Source organism: Chelonoidis abingdonii, chromosome 17 (assembly GCF_003597395.2).
Source record: "Chelonoidis abingdonii isolate Lonesome George chromosome 17, CheloAbing_2.0, whole genome shotgun sequence".
NCBI classification, from domain to species: Eukaryota; Metazoa; Chordata; order Testudines; family Testudinidae; genus Chelonoidis; species Chelonoidis abingdonii.
In genome coordinates, this window is record NC_133785.1 from 10,198,426 (window position 1) to 10,214,419 (window position 15,994).

Sequence of the window (15,994 nt, forward strand, 5' to 3'; positions counted from 1 at the left end):
GGTCTAGGGGTTAATTTGGGGGCGGGAGCTAAGGGTAGCTGAGGCCATGACAGCAGCCCCTGGCCAGCAGGAGGTGACTCAGTGAGTCAAGCTGGCTTGCGGCAGCACCTCATGTTGGCTCAGGGCTTGTGCTCCTGGAGTCACCTTTCACCTCCTTGCTGCACAGAGCCCTTTCCCCAGCACCACCCACTGACATAGATGGCTGGGAGAGGCCCTTGGCCTAGTTCATTCCACCACCCAAAGCAGTTGCAAAGAATATGATGATGATAATAAAGTTTACTATCTGCTCTGGGTAGGGAGGGAATCCTAGTGGTTACAGCAGTGGAGCTGGGTATCAGGACCTGTAGGTGCTATTTCTGACATCCATCACCTTCGTACCTCAGTTTCTCCCAGGGTTGGGGCATTGCAGATTAATGCAATTTATGGGGACAAGGCTGAGGGAACTCAGGACAGATGGGGTTGGTGGGAAGGATCAGTGCATAGTCCACAGGCTCCCACGGGGTGATCCTAGGCTGGCATGGTGTGAGAGAAGGCCGCATCTCAAGGCTTTAGCCGCTCCCCGCCCCGCGCCCCGCCAGCTCTGATTATCCAGCTTATTGGCAGCTCGAATACAATTAACGAGCCGGGATTCCAGGCGTCACCATCAAACTAACCATTCACCCCTCCTTGAGCCGATTAGGGGCTGAGCTGCCCTTGGGCCGGCCGAGACCAGGATTAATGTCTCCAGGGCCCCAGCATCCCAGGACGCCAGCATCCCAGGACACCTATGGCTGATGCCTTCAGCCATGAATGTGGTGTCCATAGGTGTGCAGGGACATCCCCATCCACTGCCCAGCTCTGACTGGGGAAAGATCATGCCCATATCTAACCGCTAGACCTCACTCACCCCAGGATAGAACCCAGGAATTTTGATCCTTCTCTACCTGAGCGGGGTGTGTGTGGTCCAGTGGTTAGAACATGGGGTTGGGAGTCAGGACTCCTGGTTTCTCTCCCTGGCTCTGGGAGCGCAGATGGGGCAGAGGCCTTTGTATTATCATCATGAGTGACCAGTGCAGGGGTCAGCAATCTTTCAGAAGTGGTGTGCCAAGTCTTCATTCATTCACTCTAATTTAAGGTTTCGCAGGCCAGTCATACATTTTAACGTTCTTAGGAGGTCTCTTTCTGTAAGTCTATAATATATAACAAAACTAATGTTGTATGTAAAGTAAATAAGGTTTTTAAAATGTTTAAGAAGTTTCATTTAAAATTAAATAAAATGCAGAGCCCCCAGGACCAATGGCCAGGACCCAGGCAGTGTGAGTGCCACTGAAAATCAGCTCACCTACCGCCTTCGGCATGTGTGTCATAGGTTGCGTACCTCTGGACTAGTGCTATATCCAGCCTTGGGGCAAGAGGGCTGGCTGAGCGGTTGCCGCATGGTAAGACTGGACAATGCAGCCCAGAGAGCTGGGGAACCATCAGTCTCTGGGATGCACCAACTCCCCTCTGGGACATGGGGATTCCCCTAAAGCTCATGTAGCCCTTGGGAAAGGGGTTATAGTGTGTCCTATCCCCCAGCCAGTGCCCCCTAGAGGGGAAAGCCCCAAATCCCATTCCACACCCCCCTGAGCTAGCCAGTCATCCCCCCTCAACACACACACACTTTTCAGCTCTGATGGCAGCCGGCCGAGATCATCCAGATAGGAGGGCATGGGGAGGTGCTGCTGCCTCCTTCCAGGCTGGGCCAGCCCAGTGCACTCTGGGAAATGGGATTATGCCAGAGGCTTAGCACCTGCCACTGCTGTCAAAGAATAAGTTCTTTATTGGGAGATGGGTTCTCAACAGCCATGGCTAAAACAGGCAGAATTGGGCCCTGCCCCTGGAGAGGTGAGTCTGGTCCTGCAGTGATCCCCCTCCTGCTGGCTCCACAACATATGGCTGGCATGTGCAGAGAGCTTGCAGGGTCTGTTGATGCCCAGTGTGGCATAGAGAAGCCCCCATGGTGGCCCGGGGGGGTCAGTCCCCTTCCTGTCACTGTCCCCCACCCTGCACCAGGGTGTAGAGTCTGACAGCCCCCTTGGCAGACGGGCACAGCTCCCTCCACATCTCTCCAGTCTGCTCCAGAGTCAGGACATCCTGCAGAGGAAGCACAAGGACACCACGGGGTCAGTGCCAGGGAGCGGGGAGGCAGGGTACCTGCTGACACAACCCAGATCTCATGCATGACCTTTATCGACCACGGGAGCTGGGAGAGCCAGGACTCCCGGGTTCAATTCCCAGGTCTAAGAGGGGAATGGTCTCCAGTGGATTAGAGCACGGGGACTGGGAGTCAGGACTCCTGGGTTCTATTCCTATCTGCCAGGCTGTGCCCTCCCCTTACCTCTCTCTTGATAAAGATGATGCCGGTGGATTCCTGAGCTTCAGGACCCCCGATCTCATATCTCTGCTTCACCTGCTCCGACGTCAGACTGCACCTGGGACATGGGGCAGCTCCATTAGCAGAATGGAGACAACCGGGCCTGAGGCCAATGGCAGCTGCATCTGTTTATTCTCTGTCCCTATGGGTAGCAAAGTTGAAGCTTGGCCTTGTGATAACAGCACAGAATTGGGGGTCAGGACACCTGGGTTCTATTCCTAGCTCTGCCACTGACTCTCTATGTGACCTTGGACAAGTCGCATCTCTGCTATGTGGCTCAGTTTCCCCATCTGTAAAATGGGGATAATGATCCTTCTGTCTAGTTAGACTGCAAGCTCCTCAGGACAGGGACCATCTCACTGTGTGTCTGTGCAGCACCTGGCATGATGGGGGGCCCCCAATCTCAGTCAGGGTCTGTGCAGCGCCTGGCACAATGTGAGGTCCCAATCTTGGTGCCATGCTAGTATGTTTATTTTGTCTGGGGAGGATATGGTAGAGGAAGTCAGGGCCCCAGGATGTGGGGGGAGGTTACACCCCAATTGCTGATTGGCTCTATCCCATCAATCACCAATTTCAGGGTTCTTCTAGCTTCTAGATCCAAACAGTCAGGACATGGGTTTAAGCCAGCAGTTGAATTAACAGTGCCTGAGCTGGATCCGCCAAAGCAGACTTCTGCCTCGTGAGCTCTCCCTGTGCCTAGCATAGCCCTCCTGGGCCTTTCTGTGCACTGAATTAGCCCCATTACCTGACATAGAACTCAGCACTGGCCCGACCTGCGCTGGTCTGGTTCCGAGCGATGCCCAGCAGCACTGGCTGGCTTAGGGTAGCCAGTGGCAGGTTGACCTATGGAGCAGGGATACGGGTTAATAAGGGGCAGCATAGCACAGAGACACCAACAGCCAATACTCCACATCTCTCACCTCATCTCGGATCTCCCGCAGGATGGAGGTGAAGATCTCCTTGACAACCACCTCTCTGGGGAGATCCTCCAAACAGATGGATTCTTCTGGGGCATCCCCCACCACAGCCTGCAGCAGAGAAAGGAGCCTAGGGTCAGAAAATGCAGCCACCTCTGGAGTGGAACACAGCAAGGGTGGTGGATGCCAGGGAAAAAACATTCCTGCACTTACAGAGAGTCCAGGAGATGTGCAATGGGGGCAGGAGGTGGGAGTTAAGGTTTCCCAGGGGGGAGGAGAACTGGCTGGCTTAGGGGGTCTGGGCCTGGGGTCTGGGGATCTGGGCCTTTCCATTCTAGGGGTGCTGGGTGAACCTACCTGTGGCTCAGGATGTCCCCCGGGGATGTCTACGAGGCCAGGCGCCTCGCCCACACTCTGGCTGCGCCGTAGGAAGATGAAGCAGTCATTGGCTGTATGCACCATGGCGCCCACTCCCAGCGGCTCGGCCAGGTAGGCCTGACTGTCCCCAAAGTCCTGCCGCCCCTGCTGCTGGAGGTGCCTGGCCATGCCAGCCCGGTTGGTACCCAGGAAGTCCTTGTAGCAGGTGAGGCCCAGACAAAAGGTCAGAGAGCCCCCATCCAGCTGGGCTGAATGCAGCCGGAATTTGGAGCCGTTGAAAAGCCAGGGACTGTGGCGGCACCGGGCCTCCCAGATAGCGTCAATCCAGGCCTGGCCCCCAGGCAGCTGGCGCCGGTTGTAGGCTGGGGAGAGCTCAGCCCGCACTGCGGTCTCTGCCAGGCCCTTGGGAGATGGACACTGAAGCATGATGGAGATCTCAGGGTCCATGGTGCTTCCCTGTGCCCCCCAACCCCGAACACCAGGCTCAGGGCCTCTGGGAGGGAGGAAAAGATGGGGATCACTCAGCTTCTATGACAGACTACCACCCCCTCACACACACCCTGAAGTGCCAAACCCATGGGTACCAAGGCCCCCCACTGCCCTAAAGAGCTGGTTAAATGGGCACTGCACCCCACCCCCAACAGCTGGTCCCATGGACACCACACGCCCCTGATTGCCCCACAAATGCTGTACCTCCCCACACTGCCCCAGAGAACTGACCCCATGGGCACTGCATACTCCCTTACTGCCCAGGAGATACAGGCCCATGGATGACATGCCCCCCTTCCCCTATTGCCAGAGAGACCTGGCCCCAGAGGCACCAAACCTTCCCCATTCACCCAGAGATCTGACTCACACTGCCCCAGAGAGAGGGCCCCATGGGCACCACACCATGGCCACTGCCCCAGAGAGGGCCCCATGGGCACCATGCCCACTGCCCCAGAGAGACGGCCCCATGGGCACCAAACACCTCTCCTCACTGCCCCAGAGAGCTGGCCATATGGGCCCCACATGCCATCCCCTACTGGCCCGGCAAGCTGACTGCATGGGCACCGCACACCTCCCCCATCCCACTGAGAACCGCCTTGCCCCCAGGATGCATGTGCCCCAAGGCTGCCCAGTGCATGGAGGGGATCGGGGTGGGATTGAGCGTCAGCCATTTCCTAGAGGGGCAGTGCTGCAGGCTCATGCCATCCCCTCTGACGGAAGGGGACCTTAGGGGTGGGTGGGGTCATTAGGGGCGAGACCCCAAAGTTGCCAGTTAAACTCCACACACATATAGCTCTGGGGCTGTACTGATAAGAGGAGGGGGGTGAGGGTGGGAGCCAGGACACCTGGTTCTATCACCAACTCTGGGAGGGGAGTGGGGTTTAGCAGTTAGAGCTGGGAGACATCTCCCCGTCTCTATTTTCCTGGCTGCCCATGAACTGGACACCCCCACAGCCCCCGGGGGCAAGGAGCACAGGGGACGGGGCTGCTGCCAGCTGATCCCAGCCCTGTGGGGCAGCCTGCCCCTGGCACCCTGTGGGGCCATTCACCCCACGGTACAGCCTGGCCCCTGCGCGGGAGCCCCCGAGCGCGCCGCCCCCAGCCCCAGACTCACTACCTCTAATTCCAGCTCCACGGCCGGGCCCCAGCCGCCCCCTTCCCGGAAGTCAGCGGCTGCCTGCGGCCGCGCTGATTGGTTCAGGACGGCTCCAGCTCCGTGCCAGCTGTGCCGCTCGTGGCTCCGGTATCTGGCTGGGTGGTGCCAGGTTCCTGCCAGCTGTGCCACCCCGTGGCTCCAGTATCCGGCTGGGCGGCTCTGGCTCCCTGCCAGCTGTGCCGCTCCGTGGCTCTGGTATCCGTCTGGGTGGTGCCAGGTCCCTGCCGGCTGTGCCACCCCGTGGCTCCAATATCCGGCTAGGTGGTGCCTGGTCCCTCCCGGCTGTGCCACCCCGTGGCTCCAGTATCCGGCTGGGTGGTGCCCGGTCCCTGCCGGCTGTGCCGCCCCATGGCTCCAGTATCCGGCTGGGTGGTGCCCGGTCCCTGCCGGCTGTGCCGCCCCATGGCTCCAGTATCCGGCTGGGTGGTGCCCGGTCCCTGCCGGCTGTGCCGCCCCGTGGCTCTGGTATCCGGCTGGGTGGTGCCAGGTCCGTGTCGGCTGTGCCGCCCCGTGGCACCGGTATCCGGCTGGGCGGCTCTAGCCCCCTGCTGGCTGTGCCACTCTGTGGCTCCAATATCCACCTGGGTGGTGCTAGGTCCCTGCCGGCTGTGCTGCCCTGTGGCTCTGGTATCCAGCTGGGTGGCTGCGACAAAGTGGGAATGTTCTTAATGTTTTCTCTGAGTGCTGTGTGGGTGCCTCAGTTTTTCCTATGCATTTCTCGAGTGTCTACGGGTGTGTGATTGTTGCAGAGCCCTCAGGGCCAGAGTGATGCTGTCTGCACAGGGAATGGCTGACTCCTGGTAACTGATGGCCTGGGCCCCTCTTCTGCAAAGGTGCCAACTGAAGGTGTTGGAGAACAAAGAGATCAGGTGACCTCCTGGCCCAGGAAAGAGAAAAAGGCAGAGGAGGGGCTGGAGAGTTTTCAGTTTGGAGCTGGCTTGGAAAATGGAGGGGAGCCCAGACAGATCTCTGGCCTCCCTGAACCCCCAAGACGGACCTGACTGAGGGGGTCCTGTTGTCTGTACCTGCAAGACCTGTTTTGGACAGTGTTCCTGTTGTCTAAATAAACCTTCTGTTTCACTGGCTGGCTGAGAGTCATGGTGAATCACAGGAAACCGGGGGTGCAGGGCCTTCTCTCCCCCAAACTCTGTGACAGTGGCTCTAGCCCCATGCCAGCTCTGCCGCCCCGTGGCTCTGGTGTCAGGCTGGGTGGCTCTAGCCCCGTCGGCTGTGCTGCCCCATGGTTCTGGTACCCAGCTGCGTGGCTGTAGACCCCTGCCAGCTGTGTTGCCTGATAGCTCTAGTGCCCAACTGGGTGGTTCAAGCTCCCTGCCTGTTCCACCCTATGTCTCCAGCATCTGGCTAGATGGCTCAAGCTCCCAGACAGCTCTTTCCACACCACTTTATGAAAGGCACTTCAGTCACCAGGGAATTCCAATGGGCAGGAGTGACATGGGTGTGGAGCCAAAATATGCAGTGTGTGACCCTCCCCCTTGCGGGCAGGATTGTACCCACCCCCTGGCAGAAATCAGAGGCATGTGAGTTTATCGTTCATGTTTGGCAATGCTTGTCATGGCAATGGAGCACCGCTGATGTGACTGAACTGTGGGAGAGGGGTGGGGTCTAGTGGGTTAGAACAGGGGAGTTGAGAGTCAGGGTGCCTGGATTCTATCCCCAGGTCTGGGAGAGGAGGTGGGGGAAGTCAGGACTTGCCAAACTTCTCCAACTCTATTCCACTCATTAGCAGCTCCATTCTATCCCCCATCCCCAGCCAAGGTCCCCGGTCTGTTTCCCACTGTGATTAACGCTAATTAGTACCAATTACAAATCAGATTAGACACGGCTTTTCTGGGGCAGCTCTCTAATGAATGGAACCATTGCAAACCTGAGAAGGGGACCTGCATGCGCACACACATGCGCACACTCACATCTTTCCTCCCACAGCTGGTGAGAGAGCCCAGGAATTCTGTTTCCCAGCCATCCTGCTTTAACCACTAGACCCCACTTCCCTCCCAGAGCTGGTGAGAGAGCCCAGGAGTCTTGATGACCCAGCTCCTAGGAAAGAAAAGTATCTTATGGTCAGCGGTGGGATAGTGGGAGCTTGGACTCCTAGGTTGTATCCTGGACTGTGGTCCTGTGGGCTAGAGCAGGGGGGATGGGAGTCAGGACCACTGGATTTTATCCCCACTCTGAGAAAGGAGTGGGGTTTGTGGTTGGAAGGGGCTCCTTGAGTTCATCCTGCACTCTGGGCATAGTTCTGCCACATCGTTTCTATGGGGGCACAGTGACAAGGGCTGTGAAACTCTGCCCCAAATGTCCATCCTGGGGTGAGGAAGGGGGAGCACTGCCCCATCTGAGTCCATCATCTATTCTACCTACTCCCTCCACCTCCTTTGGGGGTGGGGCCACACAACCATGAGTCCTACCCCCCCCCCCGGACTCCTAGGTTCTAATCCTGGCTTTGCCAGCAACTCCGGGCAAGTGGTTCCCCTCCAGGGCTAACTCTCCCTCCAGGTGTGTATTAATGGCTAGGGGGCATGGACCATGAGAGCTTCAAAGCTCCCAGGTGGTAAGAAACCCCAGCCCTTTCCCCCCCTGCATTTATTAACCTCCCTGTCACATTGGGGGGGGCCAGCTCTCCCAGTTGCCCCCACTCCGTGGGGCATAGCTGCCCCATTTCCCTGGCAACCGGGCTCCCACAGCGTCTCTTCCGCTTGCCAGCCCTGACTGGGCTCATTGTCGGGGAGCCCCTGGCCAGGGAACACGGGGGGCATTGTCCCCCAGAACAGGATGAGGTCATCGCAGCCATGCTGACAAAAGGGGGATTGTTGCCAACAGTCTTGTGCCCCCCCCTCCTGGTCTCGTTCCCACTACACCATTGAAGCTGACACAGAGCCCTAGATCTGCTTAGCTACTGCCTCCCCCCTTAGAGTCGCTGTGCTGGCTTTGAGCTGCTTTGCCTGGGCATTTTGCCTCATGTCAGCCATTGAATGGGCACATGCTGGGCATGGCAGGTCCCTTGGGAACTCAGAGCAGGCCCTTTACATCCATTAAATCAGTTATCTATGCAAAGGAGAGGAATGACTGTGGTGTGGTTAAGGTGCTGCATTGGGGTACAGGACATTTGGGCTCAATATCCATTTCTGACACAAACTACCTATGTGACCCTGGAGAAATCATTTTGTCAAGATCCACAAGGGGACTCAGGTGTCTGCCTCTGTAGGTACTTAAGTTCAACAATTAAGTGCCACTAACTTTCCCCAAACCCCCACTCAGCTGGCACCTAACTCCATAGACATAGTCCTTATGTCACCCCACAGCTACTGAGCTGCTCAGAGCCCTTGTTCCCTCTTCAGCTGCAGTGGGATTCTCAAACTTTACTAGACATTCCCCGTAGCAGGGTCCCATCCAGCAGGCTTCCTCAGAGCACACCTATCAGGCAGCGTGTGTGTAAAATAGCCAGTAGCTCTGTGGTCAGTGCACACACCTGGGATGTGTGACACTCAGCTTCAGCTTGGTCTCCCATAACCCAGCACATCGCCCTGACCACTGGGCAGCAGGTAGGCTTAGAAGGGCAAGATTTTGATCAGCAAGTATGGCCAGACATCGATTTCACCTACACACACAAACTGACAAACATATTTATATTGATAGCTGCAATGTACAGACAGGTAAAGTAAGAGAAATGCAGCTTGAGAACTTAGGAGAGTTTGATTTAAGTATATTTACTTGGTATATTTGGACACGTGATGTTGACAATTGGTGTTTTAATGGTTATAAAGCTTTAACTTTTAAACCCAAATTATTGCCATTAATTAATTATTGTCTAACCACCCCCCATTGCCTGATCTCCACCCGTAATTTCCTGTAACTGTGAACACTTACATTGATTTAAAAAAGCTTATATATAATCATGGATATTATCTGTCAAACTTACATAGGAATTAGGCAGCAGAAGATGTATATATACACATGCAAAAATCGTACTCTGCCAAGCCTAGCTCTAGGGTCCTCTCAGATGGGTCTCTCTCCACCATTCTCTTCTGTTAAAACTGCTTCACTTTGAATAAATCATTAAATATTTCTTGGAGCAGGAACCCAAACCTGCCTCATCCCAGGGGAGTACCCTAACCACTGGGCTATTTGGTATGATGGAGTTTCTGTGCCTTTATACAAGAAAGGAATATCCTGTCTTAGGCCCCTGGCTCCAGAAGAGGATTCATGGCTGAGAATCCCAAGCAGAGGGAAGTACGTGGAGGCCCAGCTCAGTGGGAGTTAGGTACCTAAGCATCTTTGTGAATTTGCTCCCTAAGCTCCCCCTCCCCCACCTTTCCTGTGCACTTCACTCCTGGATAACTTAAGTGGGTCACTGCTTATCTTGCTGGCTTCTGAGAATTCCTGTCCTCAGTGCTTAACTCTCCCCATATAGTACATGGATAACCAACTCAAGGCTCAGGATGCCACTAGGCAGCAGGGCACCTAAGAGTTAGGCATTGCAACACTCAGCATAGCAATGCATATGTTCCTTTTTGGATCTAGCCCTTCAGTCTCTCTGTGCCTCCATTTCCTCATCTGCAAAATGGGATAATAATCCATCCTTTGGGCAATATAGACTGTAAACTCTTTGGGGCATGAACAGATTCTCACCATATGTCTGTGCAGTGCCCAGCAGAATAAGGCACTAATGTTGGCCTGAGTCTATGAAGCACCTGGCACAATGAGGTGCCCTGATCTTAGTCAGGTTTTGTGCCACATCCACCACAACAAGGGCTTGATCTTGGTCAGGGTCTGTGCAGCACCCACAAGACCATGGTCTCAGCTGAGGCCTCTAGCTGCTACAATCACTCAAGCAGTAATAAAGATGTTTAGTTTTAAATTTAAGCTAGGAACTTTAAAAAGCAATGGGACATTTGCAAGGCTCACCACAACCTCCAGAGTTCTCGTAGTGAACAGCTTTACAAGAGGATTGGAAGGGACATAAACACTCGTGTGTCAAGGTTTAAGCCAGTCTCTATTAGGGGTTGGATCAAACCTTCATGAGGGCAGATTACTCCATATCTGCCCACTGTGGGATTCTCACACCTTCCTCTGAATCATCGGGTTCTGGTCTCTGTCAGAGACAGGACATTGGGCTCAAATGGGCCATGACTCTGATCCAGTCTGGCAATTCCCATGTTTCCGACTGTTATGAGTGAGGTGAAAGATTGTTCAAACCAGTTGGTGTAAACACTGCCCTTCATTTGGGACACATGTAAAAACAATTACACTCCTTTTCAGGTGGCTTGCATGAGTGAGGAAGGAATTTTATCTCCAGGCACAATTGGCCTGGTTTGTTCTAGGTTGGTTTGGCTTTTTTTTGCATTCCTCTGAAGCATCAGGGATTGGAGACTGGACACCAGAGAGGGTAGGCCAGGCTCCAAGGTGGTTCAGAATCCAGTGAATCCTCTGTCTAGCTGCTTGCTTGGGATCCAGCTGATCATCAGATTTAGGGTCAGGGAGAAATTTCCCTCAAGTCAGATTGGCAGGGACCTTTATGATTTTCACCTTCCTCTGCAGCATGGATCACCAGTGGGAGTCATCTGTCTGACCTCATCAATCCCTGCTGTCACAGGGCCTCGGCAGGGCTGGTGCAACCCATTAGGCGACTAGGTCACTAACATTTGGGGGGCAGCGACCGCGGCAGCCAGACCTTCTGCCACCTCTGTTGGGGGTGGCATTTCGGGGATGGGACCTTCTGCCACCTCAGGCGGGGGTGGCATTTCAGGGGCAGGACCTTCTGACGCCTAGGGTGTCAAAAAAGCTGGTGGTGCTCCTTGGCCTCGGGCATGAGTGGCAGTCTGGCTTCTCCTGTTCTTTGCCTGGAGCACATAACAGTTTAGTTTCTTGAGGAGGACTGAAATGCTTTGTCAAACTAAAGTAATTGGGATCAATATAGGGGTAAGTGAGCAAAACTAAGTGGCCTGTGCTGTACAGGAGGACTGATGGACCCTTCTGTCCTTAAAACTCTATGAAATAACAGGGGCCTCCACCCCAACCACAGGCATATATCACACTGCCCAAAACAAGGTGCATGTGGTGGGCAGAGGTGTTTGATGGGTATCATTTTATCAGAGGTGTGCATGAGACAGAGAAGCTGAGAAGGATCAGAAAGCCAGGGGGTGGGTGTGTGGGTGAGAGAGACAGAACTTTTTGGGCTAAGTGCTACCTGAAAGAGGCTTAAGACTGTGAGCAAAGTCGCACTAGCCATGGAGACCAAAAACGTTGCCTAACTTCAATCCTGACATTACCCTGAATTTTGGCTAACTGTGGGGGTCAGAAGAGAGCAACGCTACATTACATTCTACCCATAGAGGCAGGCAGCTGAATTCCCTGGCATCTGCCTATTGCTGCTTCCAGCTGATGCACCATCGAGGCCAGGGCAGCGCAGGGGAACAAAGAAGTGCTCAGCTGCCCAGTGAACCCTAATAATGAAGGGGAGCAGCCATGCAGGGAAGGGGGCCTGGTAGGGAAACAGAGGTTGATTTAAAGGCTGTTGCCATTAGTGTCTGTTCTATGCTGGGGATCCTGAATGAAGGTGGTGAGGTGGAAGCGGTCGCAGCAGCGGAGCGGAGAGCGTTGGAGGGTTTCAGCAGGCCAGAGACGTACAAGGGCAGCACTGGGGACTATATGTGTTAGTGCAGGCAGGGAGCTGAAGTCTGTGTTCCAGCTCCCACCCCCTCATAGTGTGTCCTGAAGATCTGTTTGGGGGCCAGGCAGCAGGCCAGCCCGATCTCGGGTCTACACACTCCTGCTGCCTTACAACGGGCAGCAAGTCAGTGGTGGCGGTACGGGGGGCTGGGAACAGAACCCAGGTGTCCTGCTCCCAGCCCCCACTTGCCACCCCAGAGCCGCGACAGAACCCAGGTGTCCTTCCTCCCAGAGCGAGACAAGGGCCTGGCCTCGCCTCATGCCCGTCCCGCCGAGCAGGGCCCGCGCTTCCATTGAGGCGAACTAGGCAATCGCCTAGGGCACCAGGATTTTCGGGGGGCGGCAGGCGGCTCCAGTGGACCTGCCCCAGTCGTGGCTGCGGACGGTCCGCTGGCCCCGCGCGGCTCCGGTCAACCTCCCGCAGGGACGGCGGCGGTGCGCCTAGGGCGCGAAAAACTCTAGCACCGGCCCTGCCGCCGAGGCCCAGCGTCCCGGCCTAGCGCGGGGCTCCACCCTGCTCAGCCACCCCGCCTCCGCCGCGGCGCCCAATCGATGGGGGCGGGGCCAGGCCGTCGCCCTTCCCCCCGCTCCCCGACGGGCGGGGCTGGGCCGCTGCCGCTGCTGCGGGAGGAGGCCGGAAAATGGCGGCTGGGGCGCAGAGTGAGTCTCTATGGCAACCGTTCCCCCCCCCGCCTTCGTGCAGGCTCCTTTGCCCCCTCCCCTGGACGTCCCCTTCCCCACCAAATCCGCCCCCTCCCCCCCCCGGTTTCCCCCTTTTATCCCTTGCAGCCTCCAGTGTTGCCCACCCGCAGCGTGTGGCCCCCACACCAGTGGCCCCGCCCCCTGTAGTAACTCCCCCCATAATTGCCCCCCTGCAGTATCTGCCCCCTCCCTCTGCAGCAACGTCATCCCCCCGTGGCACCTGCACCCCCCCAATTCTTGACCCCTGTACCCGCCCCCACTGTGGCTCATTCCCCCTCCCCCTACTGCATTATGTCCCCCCACCTGTGAGTGTACCTCCACCCCCAGAGCCCTTTCCCTGGCAGGGCAGGGCCCTTCCGGGGTGGGCAGAGCTGTCGGCTCGGCTCACACGCTGTGATTTACCCCTGTTCCCAGCTGGCTAGTGAAACCCAAGTGATTTAATGGAAAGGACCCTTTCTACTGGGGGGGGCACTGGACACGCCTAGGGGGCTGGGTTTGAGCCCTAATCAGAGCCCAGAAGTCCAGGGGAGCTGTGGCTGGTCAGCACCTCTGGGCATCTCGAGTCAGGCACCAAAATCTCCAGGCACCTTTGAGATTTGATTTTTAATTCTCTTCTATTTATTAGGATGTGTATTACAATAGTGCCTAGAGGCCCCAACACATTGTGCTGGGTGCTGGACGGCTGTGCTGGACAGAGATTGGGCCCCCCAGGCACTGCACAGACCTGATTGAGACTGGGGCCCCTGTTACGGTGCTGCACAGACCCTGACCAAGAGCAAGGCCCCCCCCCACTGTGCTAAGTGTTGCACAGACACACAGGGAAATACAGTCCCTGCACCCAAAGTGCTTACAGTCTAAACAGACAGGAAAGATCATCCCCTCTTTTATAGACAGGGAAACTAAGGCCCAGAGAGACTCAATTACTTGCCCATACAGGGAATTTCAATGGCAGAGCCAGGAACTGAGCCCAGATCTCCTGGATCCCAGGTCAGTGCTTCCATCTTGAGTGACATTGAACAAGTCACTGCCTCTCTCTGTGCCTCAGTTTCCGTATTTGTAAAAAGGGGATAATGATGCTGGCCTTCTTTGTAAAGTGCTTTGAGATCTACTGTTGAAAAGTGCTAGATAAGAGCTAGAGATTATTATTTAACCACAAGACCATCCAATGTTTAAATGATTGAAATCTTTCCTTTAACAGTTTTTCCTCTTATAAATTATTTGTATTGTGACCTGAATCAGGATCAAAGCCACGTGAACAGCATTCTTTGTTCATATGAGTGGGAGGCTGATTGGGCGTGTGTGTGGATATTTACCCAAAGAATCTGTTTCTATTTGATTGTGTTGTGTTTTTTTTAATGTCACAAAGAAATTTCTTACTGTGTTTTGTAAAACTTAACATTCTCTGAGTTTAAGGCCCAAATTCAGTGTTATTTATTTTTATTTTTTTTAAGTTAAATCCAGGTGTGGAGCAGAGTTTGTCATTTGGTCAAAGTAGCTTTGGTTGTGCTGCATGCAGAGAAGGGCTTCTAGACTGATGAGAGGAACGGAGAGCCAATTTTATGAGAGGAGACTGAAAGAATTGGGCTGTTTAATCTGGCCAGATGAAGGCTGAGAGGGGATCTGGTTGCTCTCTATAAATACATCCATTTGGGAGGGGATCCCAGGGTGAGAGAAGAGCTATTGAAGCTAAAGGACAATGTTGGCACAAGAACCAATTGGAATAAAATGGTCAGGAGTAAATTTTAGCTGGAAATGAGAAGAGGGTTTCTGCCCATCTGAGGAGGGACTTCTGGAGCAATCTCCCCATAGGAGCAGCGGGAGGCAAACAACCGAGTTAGTTTGAGCATGGAATTTGATACATTTAAGCCCAGGATTATGTGATGGTGTTGCCTGCCGTAGCTGGGACTGAACTCAGTGACCCCACAGGTGCCTTCCAGGACTATGTCCAAGGGTAATTGACTGATGCTGATTTTGTTGGTCCAGACTGAAGGTCTAAGAATCAGATTTTAAAAAAGATTGAGGTGCCTAAAGATGCATTTAGGCAGATTTCAATATCCCCCCAGCGGACCTAAGTGGTAAAATTGGGAGCTAGGTTAGACGCTTCCAACATGTGAGCTAACGGTTCCTAATGCCATCCCTTTTATTCTAGTCCAGACAAGGCTTTGGTGTGAGGAATTCCAGGAGAGCAGTTTGACCTAGTGGCCAGAGCACTGGACAGAGACTCAGGATACCAGCGTTCTGTTCCCAGCTCTGCCACTGGTCTGCTGGGTCACCTTGGGTACGTCTCTTTACTTCTCTATGCCTCAGTTTCCCCATCTGTGAGAATGATACTGACCTTTTGTAAAGCATTTTGAGCTCTACATAAGGAAGGTGCTATAGAAGAGCTAGAATTTATTAGGATTATCAACTATTCTGTACAGAGCGGTGGTTCTCAAACCTTTTTTTTTGAAGCCCACTTGAAAATTGCTGAGGGTCTCGGCAAACCGCTTTCCAAATGTTGTTTGTACCATTAGCTAACTATTGTAAAGCGCTTTGGATAAAAGTACTCTATAAAAAAAACCCCTTAATAATAATGAATGCTTTTTGCTCTACAAATAAAAGCACACAACTCATATTTTAATATCAGTAGTCTTACCTTTCTAATGTGATGGATGTGCCCTTCCCCCCACAGCAACCCCCAAGCTGGGACTGGGAAGGAGGGGGTCTCTCCCTCTCTCCCCCACTGCAGCAGCCCCTGAGCTGGGGGTGGGAAGGGGGAGGGAGTCTCTCCCTGGAAGCCACAGCCCTGGAGCTGGGGAAAGTTGCCTCTTGCTCTGGCTGCCACATCCCAAATTCCCCCTACCCCCTCTTCTCACCCCACTGCCCCCTTCCACTATTCCCGCCAAGGCCACCACCTCATCTTATATGTGTGTCTTCTTCAGGATCCAGGCACCTAATTAGTGGAGCCACGCCTGCACGACTCCACTAATTAAGTGGGTTGCCCTTCATTCTCTTGTGTGCAGCTGCCCAGGTGTACACCTTAGAGGGAACTATCCACGGACCACCTGAATGGCGGTCCACGGACCACAGTTTGAGAACCTCTGGTATAAAGCAATGCACCTGGGGCTGGAGCCATCTCATATCACAGTTTCTTGTTTCATCACCTATAATCTGCTGGCTTCAATGGACCTGCACTGATTTACACCAGCTGATGAGCTGCTTTTTAGTGACTGGGATTTTGAGGGCATTTCTGAGCCAAGGGGCAGCCCAAGCCCATTAATAGAACTATGC

At 54.5% G+C, this 15,994-nt stretch overlaps 2 protein-coding genes across 5 annotated transcripts in view; one reads left to right on the top strand and one right to left on the bottom strand.

Annotated features, from left to right (window-relative positions):
• Positions 1–1,778: 1,778 nt before the first annotated feature.
• On the bottom strand, positions 1,779–5,424 carry NUDT22 (nudix hydrolase 22). Its single transcript, XM_075073350.1, has 6 exons — positions 5,297–5,424; positions 3,670–4,183; positions 3,316–3,423; positions 3,141–3,238; positions 2,360–2,453; positions 1,779–2,115 (listed from the first exon to the last, which is right to left on the bottom strand). Exons 2-6 carry the CDS (start codon positions 4,135–4,137, stop codon positions 2,011–2,013), a joined length of 873 nt encoding a protein of 290 aa, XP_074929451.1. The 5' UTR covers positions 4,138–4,183; positions 5,297–5,424; the 3' UTR covers positions 1,779–2,010.
• Positions 5,425–12,614: 7,190 nt separating this feature from the next.
• Positions 12,615–15,994, top strand: part of DNAJC4 (DnaJ heat shock protein family (Hsp40) member C4) — a 79,688-nt gene continuing 76,308 nt past the window's right edge. For 2 of the 4 annotated variants that reach the window (XM_075073351.1, XM_032804363.2), the window contains exons 1-2: positions 12,615–12,682; positions 14,874–15,002. Coding sequence is in view for 2 of the 4 variants with exons in the window: in XM_032804361.2 (XP_032660252.1) it covers positions 12,664–12,682 (19 nt within the window). In the remaining 2 variants the exon portion in view is untranslated. The remainder of the gene's footprint in view (positions 12,683–14,873; positions 15,003–15,994) is intronic. The other 2 variants (XM_032804361.2, XM_032804362.2) reach the window with 1 other exon arrangement.

What these genes read in the sequence shown, in the direction of transcription:
- NUDT22 (XM_075073350.1), bottom strand. Translation starts at nt 4,137, where the DNA reads ATGGACCCTGAGATCTCCATCATGCTTCAGTGTCCATCTCCCAAGGGC. An exon ending in GGGGACATCCTGAGCCACAG is followed by an intron (nt 3,424 to 3,669) that starts GTAGGTTCACCC and finishes TCTCTGCTGCAG; the next exon opens with GCTGTGGTGGGGGATGCCCC. An exon ending in TCATCTTTATCAAGAGAGAG is followed by an intron (nt 2,116 to 2,359) that starts GTAAGGGGAGGG and finishes CTTCCTCTGCAG; the next exon opens with GATGTCCTGACTCTGGAGCA.